The sequence below is a fragment of the Cibotium barometz genome, chromosome 9, assembly GCF_041138505.1.
Source record: "Cibotium barometz isolate CiBa-2024 chromosome 9, ASM4113850v1, whole genome shotgun sequence".
NCBI lineage: Eukaryota > Viridiplantae > Streptophyta > Polypodiopsida > Cyatheales > Cibotiaceae > Cibotium > Cibotium barometz.
Window position 1 is genome coordinate 24,404,318 of NC_141054.1, and position 16,129 is coordinate 24,420,446.

A 16,129-nucleotide genomic window follows, 5' to 3' on the forward strand; every position below is an offset into this window, starting at 1 on the left:
AATTTCTCATTGCTTTTCATAGTTTTTGGATGTGAATTGCTTCACAAACATAAATATGGTGTAATACAATCCATCTTAGACTCAAAAATCAATTAGAAGTCTAAAATTTAGGTCTTAATGAAAATTCTAAGGTATTTAACTGTCAAACAATCATAGAGTAGAACCAAATCTTGTTACACACATGTTTTGTACAATGTTATGCTTTGCTGGTGTATTTTGTGACAACCAATCATATATATTATACCTATCCTTTTAGGCACTTTGTTTTAGATGAAAGGCTACAAATTTTGAACCATATTCATTACTATAGAATAAGAGACTACTTCACGCATTTTAAACATGTCATATGACTTTAAGTGGAATATCTAGTCATTTTAATAAAAACTATTTTCGTGAGTTTCTCACTAGATGATCGAAATATAAGCAAGGGTTCATATACGTTGTTTTGTTATCAATGCAGTTTGAAAGTTGAGACCATTACCTTGTTTCCTAACTGAATTGAAATATTTAGATATGTATTCTTGATCGATTAGTTTAGTGGAGATATTGATTTATTAGTATAACTAAAGTAATCACCATATAAGCTCACACTATTGTTGTATTTTGGGTATCAAAGACTCACACTATTGTCATATTTTGGGTGTCAAAGAATCAACAACTAAAAAGAGATTCTAAGACATAAATTTAATTGAATTAATTATTAATGTAATCATTTTTTTATCATAAAAAATCTAGCTCTCATCTCTTAAATACTATGTAAGGTTTAGGATAAATTTATAATGAGTCGATATCATTTTTTTTGCAGGTAGGAACCTACTTTGTCAATTTGTAACCTATTCGGATTATAGTGCTAGATATATCTCTACTCATGGTGATTTATCAATTATATTTAAGGTTATTTTTATCATTTTAATAATTTTCTAAGGTTTGCCACACTTATGAAGACATGCCTTAGAAGAGAAATGCTAAAATATTGCTCCCATTCTCAAGATATGAATTTTTAAGCAAATCCTTGAAAAGCCATATTTATGTCTTGTTGAGCTACCAAACTAGTGTTAAGGTTTTCATGAATCATTCAAGGAAGAACATCCAATTAACCAGAACAATAGTGCACATAGCCCACTGCATCTGCCAAATGTTCCACAAGGGGCAATTGAGTTATGAGTATACTCCTTGGGAAGTCATCTTTGCCTCAAGTTAGGACTTCTTTAAAAAAAATAGATGGATCTCCTTTGAGGTTATCCACCTAAAATAAATGAAGCCCGCAAAAGAAATTTTTATTAATTCAAGCTATACTTTGTGAGAGGATCAATTTATAATTATGAATATTTTCACCTTATCACTCCTCGTAATTCATAGATAGAATTTTAATCTCCCTCTTTAATAGATATTCACAAATGACGAAATTAATGATAAGTTTACCTAGACATTCACGCAAAAATAACTTAAATTTCCTTTAAAACCTTCTCAATGTTTAGAATAAGATTTCAAAAAGAATTTTAACATCTCACTCATCTCTCATTTTATAAATAAGTAATAATACACATTACCATGCATAATTTAAATATTTTTCACACTTTAGATATTAATTTAAAACATCGCAACTAAGAATTTATTTTTAAAATATATATATATTTTAAAACATCGCAACTAAGAATTTATTTTTAATATATATATATATATATATATATATATATATATATATATATTTTAAGATAAAGAAAATTTGTGTTGGAATTTAAGTTTTAGAGGGAAGTGGCCACTCCGTCTCAAACTTATATTCTGAAGGAGTGATATGTAGAATTAATTTGGTGGTATGGGACATCATATTTATTTCATGTAAACACACCATACAGATTTATGTTTTCTAACTTTTACCATCTTATGTGTATATGTGGAATGTGCCTTTGTGGTATGGGCAAACATAGGAGATTGCATGGTCCATTCTGAGAAAGCATAGTGTATCGTAGCTCAAGGAATAAATGCATCATATGATGGTCCTGTCGAGGTTAAGGAAATAAATTTGGCTGGCCCAGGTGAAGAACCAAGACCAATATTCATCACCAAAGATCTTACCTCTCAAGAAGAAAAGGAATTACTTACTCTTATACGAGAGTTTGAGGATATATTTGCATGGAAATACATTGATATATTTGCATGGAAATACATTGATATATTTGCATGGAAATATATTGATATGAAAGGTATTCCCCTGGAAGTTCTTAAACATACAATTCCTATTGTTGAGAACACAAGATTAGTTTGTCAACGTCCCTACTTGATGAATCCAAAATATTCTCAAACATTGGTCAAGGAAGAAATTGAAATCTTATCAAAGCCGGATTCATCTATGAAATTGAGCATATGGAGTGGGTATCGCCAATTGTTATTGTCCCAAAAAAGAATGAAAAATTTAGGGTTTGTGTAGACCTAAAAAAGGTCAATGCTACTGTCAAAGATGGATACCCATACATAGAACATGTGTTGAAAAGGGTTGCAAGACAAGAAGCTTATAGCTTCTTAGATGGATTTTTTGGATATAACCAAATACAAATTGATCCCAAAGATCAACATAAGACAACCTTTTCTACTGAGCAAGGAATCCATGCTGATAGAGTTATGCCATTCGGGCTGACAAATGCCCCAGCCATATTTCAAAGATTGATGTGCACTACATTCAAATAGTACCTTTGAAAATTTCTAGAGGTATCCCTTGATGATTTATGTGTCAACTCCACATGGCATGAGCATATGGCTTGTCTAAGAAAAGTATTTGAAATATGAAGGTTATATTGCATATCCTTAAACCCATTGAAATGCCAATTTTGGGTAAAACACACAGAGTGATCTTGGGACACATTGTCTCAAAAGATGGAATATCCACAGATGAAGGAAAAGGAAAGCTCATTTTGGAATTGCCACCACCAAACAACTTCAAGGAAGTACAATGTTTCACGGGACATGTTGGTTACGAGTAATTTTCAATGGAGTCCACGACTGAAACAACTACATCATCTAGAAAATGCATAATGCACTCCTTAGACTGTTCAGCCTGCCATTTGGAAAATCCATAATGCACTCCTTGAACTGTTCAGCCTGCCATCGATACATGAAGTCATGTTTGATGAACTTTTGAAGGTAGCTCTTAAACAACTGCAATAGATCAATGCAACTCATCTCCTTACATACAAGGTCCTTCCTTTTTTTCTTCTTTCCACCTTCAAAAGTGCATGTTTCCACATCCTCAAATACTCTCATTGTAATGGTTTTTGCATCTTCAAACAGCTCGCGTGGGGCAACATTTTAGTTGCTCTTCTCCACACTTTGTACATTCACCCATGAGACATTTTAGTTCATGGGTAAGGAGACCCATCTTGCCTACTAGGGCACAAGACAGAATCTATAACCTTTGAAATTTTCACTGATGCGCAGAAACTACAAATGGCACAGGGTTTATTAAAGGGAAAAGCTTTGACTTGGTGGAAGGATCTAAAAGAAGATTCTATTCCCACTACTTGGCTAGGATTTGAAGTTGCATTCAAGAAGGAATTTGTTCAACCTGAGGATGAACTCGAAGTTATTGCCAAGTTAGTTAAAAATAGCACGGCTAATCAGTCTTTTGATAACTATGTGCAAAAGTTTAGACAGTTGGCTGCTAACGCCAAGTCTGATGATCATACTTTGTGTGGTATTTTCATCAATGGTTTATCTCATGATTATCAATACGAGGTGAAGAAGTGCAAAGTTAAAACGACTGCGGATAAAATTCAGGTTGCTCAGGTTTTTTATAAGACAATGGTTGGCACCAATTCATCAAAACCAGCGTCAAGTGAAAAGAAACCCACGTTCACTTATTCAAACAATGGACAAAAAAGGAAAGTAGTTTTCACACCAAAACCAAAAAATGGTGACAATGCCAGCCACAAACCAAAGTTTGTGAGTAAGGAAACACGCACATGCTTTAAGTGCAAAGAGAAAGGGCATACAAAGAAATTTTGTCCTTTGAATGAAGCTACAACAACTTCGGCGCCTAGTCGCAGCACCGAAAAAGTTTATTCCAAAGAAATCTATACACATTACAGAACTTCAAGGTAAATTCTCTGAAGTCAATGTTTTGCATCTTGAAGGAACTCAATGTTCAGATTGTACTTTCAGTAAAGACGTTTATGGTCCAAACGAATTATTTCGTGTTTATGGATCAGTGAAAGGACATCAGGTTCATGTTTTGTTTGATCCTGGTAGTATTCACAATTTTATTGACAATATTGCAAAAGATGAAGCTAGAAACCATGCAGAATGATCACATGTACAAGTGATAGCCTGATGGCATACTCATTGATGGCCTAAATAAATAAATTTTTGGAATAAAGAAATGTTGCTTTATGTTATCTTTTTTTAGTAATGATGTGTAAATAAAAAATGTACTATGGCCGAGAACTTGTCTTCTACCCAAGAACGATAAGCCATCCAGTTGCATTTGAGCATACTACGCTAGTGATAGAGTAATGGGCCACAACCTACTATTTTAATTTTAGAGAGTATTACTTTGATTAACCTTATTAGCTCTATTCATGTGGTGACATGGAATGAGGATGAAGAGAAATTTATTATGGAGAGATATAGAGTATCTTCCGAGTGCTTGAGCTTAGTCATGGCTATGGGAAGTTTAAATTTTGTAAAGGATTATGGGATTCGTGTGGAAAAAATCTTTATCCTGGATGAATACTTAGCCACACTCAGCCATGGATGAATACTTAGCCAGGCTCAACCATCTTAGCTTGTATCCCCCTCATCTCGACTTACTTTTTTTAATACCCTTGCACTGCCCCATCACCTGAGGTCACACAAGTTTTATTAGTATCCCACATCCATTATAACACTTGTACATTTATTATGGTGCATCATGAGGACCTCCACATGCTCCCTATTGCCTCCCCATTGAACCTTGTGTTAACACATCTTGAGACTTGGGAGGAGCCCCCCTTACCTTATATATCCTCGCCCCATCAAGCATTGTATCCGAGAACCCTCCCTCTTTTTAAGGAGGATCTTTCCCCTACCATTACATCTTTTTAAGGAGGATCTTTCCCCTACCATTACATCTTTTTCAAGGACATCCCTTTACCCCTGTGATTACCTGTTGCCACTATTCCATCATCATCCACCACCCTCATATATTGCATGGTTCTCACTCCTCACTTGCACTTGAGAGAGCACCTGTTCTTCGCAATTACATTTGGGATCTAGGATCCTCATGTACATATACTTTTTCCTTGGCATCGACTTTTGTGGGGTTCCCACCTCCAACCTTGTTACATCTTTCAAGGGGGAGTCTCTTCATCCCTTCCATTCCATGTTAGATACGGTTAGCTCCATCTTTCTACGTTATTTCATAGGCCTCAATTTGCGTGGTTATCATTCATCATTAGCCTTCCTTGGGCACCTGCCGCCGTGAGCGACTTTATATGGGATCCTAGCTCAGTTTACATCAACTATCCATGGGCTTCATCGACGCCACTTTCTATATCGATACACCGTTCCTTAGCATTTGCTAGAGCACATATTCTAGCCTCCTACATTTCGGATCTCTACGTACACCTTTGGGAACTCCTTGAGTTCTCTTTGGCATTTGGGATCCCGACAGATAGTGGTAGGATCGGCGTTTAAGGTGGGGGAGCACCTCTCACTTCCTTTTTTTTCCATGGTCTACACTCTTGAGGTGGGGGAGCTTCCCTCACTTCACTTTTGGTGCATGGATCCTCTTCATTGACACATCTTATGGATCCTTGGGCTTAGATCATGCTCTACATTGACATATCTTTGGCATGATCCTTGTTTTGTGCTTCATCAATATCGACCTGGAATATCTCTTGTGGTTTGGGAAACCCATCTTGGGGAAAAATCTGAATATCAATAGTCTACTGACTCAGCTTTGGGTTACACCTAGGTCCTTGATTACACAAAGGAAAACTATCAAGTGATTATGAGCCCTTGAGTTAACTTATGTAGTGTTTCATCCTAATAACAATTGTACATCTTTATGGATAATAAAGGCCCTCCATATATATATATATATACTTGCTAATCCTCCCAAGATGTAACACCAAGTGGGTCATATCCAAGATAGTTGGAGTTTAAAGACGATAAAGCTCATTGGCGACAAGCTTTTGAAACAATAACATTTTTTGCTTTGATTTAACACAAGTGCACTAATAACCTAGGTTTTATCAACATACTCAACAAATTTAGAGAAGAAACTTGAGCTATCAAACCATCAATATTTCATGCAAATAAAGGTAAAAATTATTACCAAAGATACACTTTCAAAACATGAATGGACAAGAGTACACAATGCAAACATGAACAGTAAAAATACCACTTTCAAAACATGAATGGTCAAGAGTACAGAATACAAACATGAATAAATCGACAAACTATGCTCACAATACAAAAATGAACAAATCAACACACTATGCTCACAATACAAACATGAACAAAGTAACACACTATGCTCACTATGAAATGGGGAATCCTCCTAAAGTATTGGCTTACATAGTAAACTACAATTTAAAAAAGGGCCACTATTTGAACTTTGTGGATGCAACCTACACACAATTAATGGATTGGTAAATGTAGTTGAAGACACATCCGAAGATATAAAAGTTGATTGCCTTATACCTAATATCTATATAAATTTTAAGATACAAAAGGTTGGCATATCATGGACTTCAATGCCATTAATCATGATAAAATTTCAAATAGTTGGAAATAGTCACACACAAAAAATCCCAATTCAACCAGCAACTTATAAGACAATTCATAGAGCACATGACTAACTATGGATATTTAAGCCTTTAACCCATTCGTAACATATCCCATGTTCTTGCATACACTATAGTATGAAGAATTCACAAAAAACAAAACTTACATTTAATATCAACCCTCTATGCAACACACACTTTTAAGTGCATCCTCCTCAAGTGTCAATATAGATTCTTGGTGTGGAAACAAAGCATCCCAATATTTAGAACAATCTCTAATGGCTACTTTTTTTTTGTCTAAACTATCGATCACACAAGCACCAAAACGACATGCTTGCATTGAGAATCTAACTTGCTTGTAGTGGCACTAGGGTAAATAATAAGTGCTTAATTTCATGATATATATGAGTCTACTACAATACCATGGTAAAAAATAAGAGCCTATTGTCATGATGTAAATATGTCTTGGTTCATGAATATATTTTTTCTTTATATATAAACCTTCAGGGTTCATGAATATATATTTTCTATATATACAAACCTTAGCGAATTTTAAAAATTTCATATCCTATGTGCTGGTATGAAGTGCATTTTTGGTGATTTTGTTCTCATAACCCAATTAAAATTAGTGATTTTGGGCAATTTAAAAAAACATTGCAATAAATGTTTCTTGTAAAATAGCCCAATAATTTTTGGAGAATCTTGTAAACTCGCCGTTGGGCTTTAAAAAAAGCCCCTATTTTGTTTCCTTAGCTTGCACACACTTTGCTTGCAAGAAGAGACTTACAACGTATTCTCTACAACAACTGGGCTTATAAATGTTCAATCTATATTTTAAACATATACCATAAACCACAACTACAACTATGTCAAGTGCACAAACACAATTCATTTCAGCAACCTTCCATGTTGAATCATTACTTAAACCTACTATAGTAACTATTGAAAATATCCCAATACACCCTAGTCATTTTTCATACAAGCACTACAAGGTTTTTCTCAAACAATAGGCATATACATTCTCAGTGATTTAAACATTGGCATACTGAAACATACAAGCATCTATGTATGAGGTAAATGCACTTCTCTCTACCACTCACATGCAAAGAACCAACAACTCCCAACATGATCATGCATGTACAAACATACTTGTCACCATGGCTTTGACTCCAAGAGTTTCATATATATACACCATAGATTGTGAGAAGGGCTATCCATAGAGGGACAAGTAGCACTTACAAAAAAAGTTTACTCAAAAGGGGATGTAGTTAACATAAATATGTAATTCAAGGAAACTTTGAAAAATGAATGTATAAAAAAATTGTGAGCCTTTCCATGAAGGAAGAGAAGCAGAAGAGATAAATAAACTAGATTAAAACTTGTTGACCTGGCAGCTTGGTTGGGGGGGGGGGGGGGGGGGGACCTTTAAAAAAAAGCCCACCCGAAACCTTCTGATTTATTAATAAACGAGAATATTCAAATGTTGTTTTGGATTTTTAGCATATTTTTCTATTTATTGGTAGGTCATGGGCTAGGTCCCAGTTTTCATGCCATGGCTGTGTGCCTCTCTCTCTGGCTCTCTCCCCCTTGTCTCAGGCTAGGCTCTGAGTCTCTCCTCGCCCTCTGTAGCACAACGTGGCTGTCGAAGAACGGACAATCCTGTCTCATCTCTGTCTTGCGCTCCTGTGTTGAGGCCTTCGAAGGGTGTAATCTACCGGGCAGAGTCTGTCTGTGGGGGTCCTGCAAAGGTGTCGCCCCTCCTGTGAGTGTTGTCTTGCACGCAAGTAATGCTTGCTTGCCAACTCTCTGTTGAGGCCTTAGAAGGACACAATCTGCCGGACGGGATGGTGGATGTCGCTCAATGTTATGGTATGTTTTACACATCCCAAGTCTACTCATAAAGCTTTAAACTATCAACTCCATAATGCAGAGCATAGACTACATGCATGACATCCCCACTCAAAGCCCAAGAAGACTAGGTAGAGGTTCATATACAAAGATATGTCCACCATGCCATAACACGTTTCTAGAGGTGTAGAGGTGAAGGTGCTAGCACTAGACATGCACATGTACACACATGCGTGCGCGCATGCGCACACAGTGGCACACACACAAGGGTACTTGGTTGAGGAGGTTTGGATTGAAAGTGGGGGAATCACAAAGCTTCAAACCATGCATAGTGGATTGAAAGTGGGGGAATCACAAAGCTCATATGAACTAAACTCACTGATTATATTTTCATGAAAGAGGCCTACTTGGGCGTGGACTTTATGAAATAGGCCTACCTAGGCACCTACTTTTATGAAATAGGCCTATGATGACAGGGTTGGCATCGTGTAATTGGGCAACGATTGTACTTTGATGCCCCAATAATTACAAAGGACAATAAATTTTCTTAGAAATTACAGCTGGTACAGATAGTACGATTGGGAATTTTCTTAGATGTGCCGTAAGCATTGTTTGGTCACACTTAACTTTTTAGCTTGCACATTAGCCTCTTAGATTGAACACATGTTGCTGAATGGCAATCCCAAAAAAGAGGATGATTAAGGACAATACATCTATGCAAAGAAACAAATAGACAGATCCCCTTTTGATCACAAATGGCAAATATGTTTAACACAACAAATTTCTTCAAGCTGGACTCGATTTTGACATGAGAGACAGAGAGAAAGAGAGAGTCTACTTCATACCCCATGGTCAGACGGGGGGTAACATGCCTACACACTATCCAAGCTTTTACATTTTTCTTCAAAAAAAATTTTGAAAGTTGTATAAGCGTCAAACACAGATTACAATATATGATGGATCCTACCACTATTATGAATCATGACCAAAAGGTTTTCCTTTGATATATCTGTTCTCTCACCATAACATTGGATTTGCTTTAACCCTCACGTTGACTCCGGAATCAGCCTTCCCAGTCATCCAAAAAATTTGAGAGTCCAACACGCCTAGCTTATAAGATCACTGTATTTTGTAGCAAAATCAATCCAACCTGTACATTGTGATCTCTTGTTGCTTAAAATACCGCCTGTCTTCTTCGTCAACTAACACAAGATTCAAATAATACTTGACACTAAACTTGTTGTTGATGTTACGATATGTTGGTGTGAGATCATACTCGCTGAGGAACAGTCTGATAGGTATGGACTCCCCTGATTCATCGAACAGTAATTGTCATGTACGTTTGGTATAATATAATGTTTGATTTTATCATATTGAATCCCCTTGAGTTCAATGTGATGTGGAGCTACATTATTTATATTTCACAAATAATTGTGTATAATATTTTGATATAATAGACAATGTAATAAACCCCTATCATAATAATACAGTAACATGATATGCATAACTACTGTAATATAGTAACTATGTTGCTATCGATACATAGCATCTTGATTTTGCTTTAATATAATAAATACAACATTAATACAAAAAGTATATTAAAGCATTAACACTCGTAAAAATTGACACACGCACGCACACGCTCCCACACCTACCAGTGCTTCACTGCTATTAATACATAGTTTCTTGATTTTGCTTTAATATATTAAATACAACGTTTTTTTTAAATGAAAGCATTAACATTCGTAAAAATTGATACACACGTAAACATACCTACCAGTTCATGCGTACGCGCATATAAAAACATACATATAACCATACATGTACATTTACATATACATATATACTCACCACGAACTGGCGCACCATCCATCAACTCAAATTTTGCTAAGGTCTCCGTCTCCACATATGTGTTGGGGCCTGAGCCGGTCGATTCACGGCGTCTGATCTCAAGCTCCATGTGCTTAATCTTGATGCGGACTAGCAAGAAATAGATCTTGCCAATAACCACATCATTAAGATGGTACCTGCAAAATCAAAACCTGCAAACTAAGGGTCTTTACAGAAGGATCCGTTGCATGGGGGAGAACCCCACCCATGAGGGATGAGCCAGTGGGATCTCCCCTTTTCATGGGAAAGGTTTATGTCTGCATAAGCCCTATTAAATATCACTGAAACTGTTGACATGTCACATGTATCTTATCAAAAGACCACACATAAGCCTTTCTTTTTCAAGATAGTAGTATATTCAACTCCCAAAAAGAAACTAAAACACCATGGAAAACAAAGACCTTTACGCCGGCTCTTTCATGAACATACTTGTTTTTACTGTACTCGAACTCGATATGCAAGCAATCCTCAATGCCGACCTCCATCTAGCATTGCACAAAAGACTTCAAAATGTAGTGACATAAATTCACTCTCTCTCTCTCTCTCAGATGTTTAGGCATGTTTTTACTGGAGCTTCACTATCCCTGCTGAGGTAGCAGTTCAAGACACAGAGCCAGCAAGGCACCTCCTAGACCTCCATTACAGATTTCTTTGGGTCACAACCACCAACTATAGTGGTCCTTTGACGACATGGTGGACTCCCACCTCAGAGTCGAGAAGCTATGGCTGCTTTGTGCTCTACTCTGGAGGAGGGTATCACTATATGACCACACATTGTCATCATGTAGCAGCACATGGATACCTTAGCGTATGTAGCTAGTTTCGTACTGTATTTTTTCTTTTTCATGCTCTAACATTCATCATAGATACATTGTACTACTTTTTTGGTCGCATAGACCCTCTCGGTCTTTTGAGCCCTTGAGTCATCGATGCAGTTGCATCAGGATGGACATGGCACATCGTGGTACACTCAGGTAGTTGATTGGTTTGATGGGCATGGCCTCCATATGGACTGCCTTGCAAGAGATCAACTGTCTCATTTGGCTGGACCTGCTTGGGCTCAGACATGGGTGTCCCCACCAGCGCTCACCACACAACCTCAGCTTTACACAACATTTTTTGACTTTCTGAATATGGATTCATTGAGAGCCTACAGATGGGTTCATTGAGAGCCCATGGTACTTGCAGATGCACATGTCGCATGCCATGTGGATAGCGATTGGTCAGCTGAGGGTATGTTCTCATCGTCTAAGGGTTGAGTTTGGCAAAGCTGAGTGTAAGGTCTCCACAGATGCTGGCACCTAACGCTTGGCTACATAGCATGTGCCTGACATGTCCCTAGACTATGGCTCACAATGGGGTCACGACATACAAAAAATAATCCTAAAAAGGTTCTAATTCTATACACATGTAGCACTGATGATGAGCTAGTGTGTCACATGGCACCTTAGTGCATGGGTGCATGTGATATCCCCTCCTGCTTACTGGTAGTTGCATGGCCTCCAAGTAGACCGCCAATATCTGTGTCATGTGCAAACATGGACATGGCTGACGTCCATTGCTGATCCCTAATTAGGCAGTAGATAAACAGTAGATTAGGGCACTCGTAGGGCTCAAAAGGCATCCATTTGGGCAAGGATCAGGTCGGCCAGATTTACAGCAACTTCTGAAGGGTGTCGGCCAGCACATTATTTTTGGGATTTATCCTAGAACAGGCCAACAACAGCCAGCCAGTTCATGGTGCTTTTTGGGGCCTATATAAAGGCTAGGCCAGATTTAGTCTCATCATCTAATCCTCTCTTGAGGACAGGTCATAGATAGGCATTAGGTTACCCTTTTGGGAAGGCCAAAGGCCACAGATTTGTATAGAACATATACATCTTTTGTAACATATGAATATTCTAAAATACAGCTCTCTCTCTCTCTCTCTCTTCTCTCTATCATTGTTGGTGATTTGCATCAAGGTTCCTATTCAGTTACTTAGGGCTGAAAGACGACACACAAAGCTTCCACACATGTGACATTGGTATCAAAGCATCAGGCTCAACAAGGCTAAGTGCTAAAAGTGTCCCAACAAGGTGCATAGGTCCAAGGAGAGTAACACAGCCAGGGTAGGAGTCCCATGGGACTGGTCGCTCTCAGCAAAACCCAAGGGAATGGCAGCCCTGAGGGTCGGATGCCATTTGGGGCATACCAAGGATGAGCAAGGATGCCATGATCAACCTCAGAAAGGAGACCATTGTAGTGTTCAAGGACAGGGCATAGGGGACACAGTGGAACAAATGCACAAATCTCAATACCAAATCTTGAGTGGAGTTAGAGACATGGCAAGGTTTTCAATGAAAAGGTTGCCAGGAAGGAAGGATGACAGATTTGGAAGTCCAAGAGGAGACAGAGGGATGATGACAGTCATCCGAGGTCAAAGGTTGGAAACCAATCATCAAGTTTAGCAAGAGGGGATGTCATGTGCACACATGGACATGGCGGACTTCTAGTGTTGATCCCTGATTAGGTAGCAGATAAATAGTAGATTAGGGCACTAGCAAGGCTTTAGAAGACATCCATTTGGGCAAGCATCAGGTCAGCCAGATTTACAGCCAATTCTGAAGACTATCGGCTAGCATGTTATTTCTGGGATTTGTCCTGACAACAGGTCGACCAGTTCATGGTGCTTTTTAGGGCCTATATAAAGGCTAGGCCAAATTTAGTCTCATCATCTAATCCTCTCTTGAGGGTAGGTCATAGATGGGCATCAGGTTACCCTTTTGGGAAGGCCAAAGGCCACAAATTTGTATAGAACATATACATATTTTTGTAACATATGAATATATTGACAATACAGCTCTCTCTCTCTCTCTCTCTCTCTCTCTCTCTACCTTTGTTGGTGATTTGCATCTTACTTGGGGCTGAAAGAAGACACACAGATCTTCCGTGCATGTGACAATATGTGGGTACTCTCGGAAGAACTCATCGTTGAGCCAAACGGCTTCGTGAGTGCCTCAGTCTTTGAGCATGGTGTAGAATTGTTTGAGTCTTAACTGGAAACATGCTTCCACTTGTGGAGGAGAATCTGCTCAGGCTTGATAACTTCTGCATTGTCGACTACTTCAGGCTGCTGCTCATCTACAACCTCTTGCAAAGATGGTCCAACATAAGGCTTTAGACATGAGACGTGGAAGACATCATGCACAGTCCAGCTGTCTGTTGATAACTTCAACTTCATGGAGACATCACTCAGCTTCTTTTTTTCTTTTTTTTCCCCCTTTTTTCCAGGAAATAGATCCTTCTATTAGTTATATGAAAAACCAGCCAACACGTTGAAGTACATGCTCTGAACCATCAAGAGTTGCAGCCTCCCCCAAAATATCTAGCGGCCTTTTAAACATTGCCTCAACAATCTTCTCAAGGACATAGGGAAGTTGGACTGGATTGCTCCCATCATAGAGCAAGCCACCCAGATCGTATCCTTCATTTACAGGCACACTTTCTTGCTGACTAAGTTCAAAGAAGTCATCTAGAGATTTGCGCAAGTATTCAGACACTCGCTTTGGATACAACTTCCTCATGTTGGGGTCCCTTAACAAGTGTTCTAGTGCCCTAAAGCAGTTGATGGTGAGTGATGAGTATGAGAGGCATGCATTGTCTGGACTACTGTAGGGAAGGCATGTGCATCAAATATTGGGAACCCTCTTTGGTGGGAGCAAGTGAGACGCATCATAGCTTTGGGAAAGCCAATCATCCACTTGTTGAGGATGACAGATTCATTTCAGCCATCATTGGAAAGATTTACGAGGGGATGGACAAGATGGTGGAAAAGTTGGAGCACATCGAGCAAGATGAACAAAAATACCAGGTTTTAAGGAAGCTATGCCAAGATAGATGGGATATGTATCATTCACCTATGCATGTAGCAGGTTTTATGATCGATCCTAGTTTCAAACAGGCAATCAATTGTTGGGGTAAAGGCATAATGCCCACCCTTATAGTGTGTACAAGCCCATAAGTTATAGTACATAGTACACTTAGTACTTTTAATGTACTAAGTGCACTATGTGTACTAGTGCAATATACATGTGTGATAGGGGAGTCACACACTCACTTGGTGAGTTGACTTATCCCCACAACTCTCTCTCTCTCTCTCTCCCTTGTTCTTCTCTGTGTATGTCTCCCACATAACCTAACCCTAATCCTCCCACACAACTGGTATCAGAGCTTTGGTCCCTCCCTCTTCTCCTTGATGGCTCCTGCTGATTTCTGTCCTTCTGTTCTGGTCGTATTCAGCCCTGTCATGCTGGTCGCCTGCTGAATCCCTCTTGGAGCTGCCTGTATCCTTTCTGGTCGCCTTTTTTTTCTGCCCAGCCAGTAGGCGTGGGCTGGCTCAGCTGCTGCCCAGCATCTAGGCATAGGCAGCCCAGCCATTGTGGGCTGCTCAGCTGCTGCCCAGCCAGCAGCGTGGGCTGCCCCAGCTGCCCAGCAGCCAAGCGAGGGCTGCCCAGCAGCCAGGCGGGCTGCCCAGCAGCCACGAGCAGCCCTGCAGAGTCATTTTCAGCACACAGTAGCTGTATTTTCAGCACACGCAGAGAAGCAGGCAGGTCTCAGCAGCATTAAAGTGAACATCAAAGCATTCAACATCAGCAAGTTTCGCCCCCCTCACCTGCACAGAACAGCAGCAGCATCATCACCCTACAACAAAATTCAGCCTACAAATTGAAGAATAATCAGAAAATTACAAGGTATTTTCCTCAATTTATTTTTGGGTTTTGCAATTGAGCAAGTACAATCAACAATTGAGCAGATATAGGTGTCGAATTGCTCAATTTTGAGCAAAATTGGCAAAATTGGGTGACATTGGTCACAATCAGGATCAATTTGCAGGACATTGGTCACAATCAGGATCAATTTGCAGGAAATTGGATGTCGAAATTTGGGGCTTTTGATGTAATTGTGCAATTAAGCACTCATACATGCTATATGATGTGAAAAATCGCACATTTGGGCAAAATTGCAGTGCAAATCAAGGGGCTTTTGTGCCGATTTGGTTGATTTGCATACAGGCAATCGCATTTGATGCTGTGGATAATGTGTTGATGCCTTACAAGCACTCAATGTGCCTGTAAATCAAGGGGCTTTCATGTATTTGATGTATATGTGGCCAGAAGGAAGCATCGTGAACACTTTGGATGCCTTCATGTGCGTCAATGTACCATGTATGATCAGAAATTGATCTTAAATCAAGGGGCTTTTCAAGTTCGTATGCTTGTTCAGCTTGGCAAAGCAGCAGGCAAGACATTTATGCCTTGAATCCTCAAAAATCAGCTTGCAGTCAAGGGGCTTTTGCCCAATTTCTGTTCGGGACTGTTGTATGCAGTGTACAGGACTATAAAAGTCTGATTTTCACTCATTTGGACAGCCAGGAGAGCATTTATTGCTATTGTACCTGCTGGTACAGATTTGGCACAGCTTTGTGCATGTTTTGGCATGGCTGTACACTGTTTTGAGTGACCAAAAGGTTCAATTTCAGCTGCTGTACTTGCCGGTACAGGTTTGGTACATTACAGGTGAGCACTTAGTACTGCTGTACAGTACTTTGGAAGGGCAATAGAGCACATTTAAGGTGCTGTCCAAAATCT

The 16,129-nt window shown here is 39.0% G+C and overlaps 1 protein-coding gene across 1 annotated transcript in view; it reads right to left on the minus strand.

The window, feature by feature from the left end:
* Window positions 1-9,376: 9,376 nt before the first annotated feature.
* Window positions 9,377-16,129, minus strand: part of LOC147635358 (vacuolar protein sorting-associated protein 26B-like) — a 59,413-nt gene continuing 52,660 nt past the window's right edge. Inside the window, exons 7-9 of the mRNA XM_086802602.1 lie at window positions 10,929-10,984; window positions 10,461-10,636; window positions 9,377-9,919 (exon numbers count right to left, since the gene is read on the minus strand). Of these exons, the coding sequence (XP_086658728.1) occupies window positions 9,750-9,919; window positions 10,461-10,636; window positions 10,929-10,984 (402 nt within the window). The 3' untranslated portion in view covers window positions 9,377-9,749. The remainder of the gene's footprint in view (window positions 9,920-10,460; window positions 10,637-10,928; window positions 10,985-16,129) is intronic.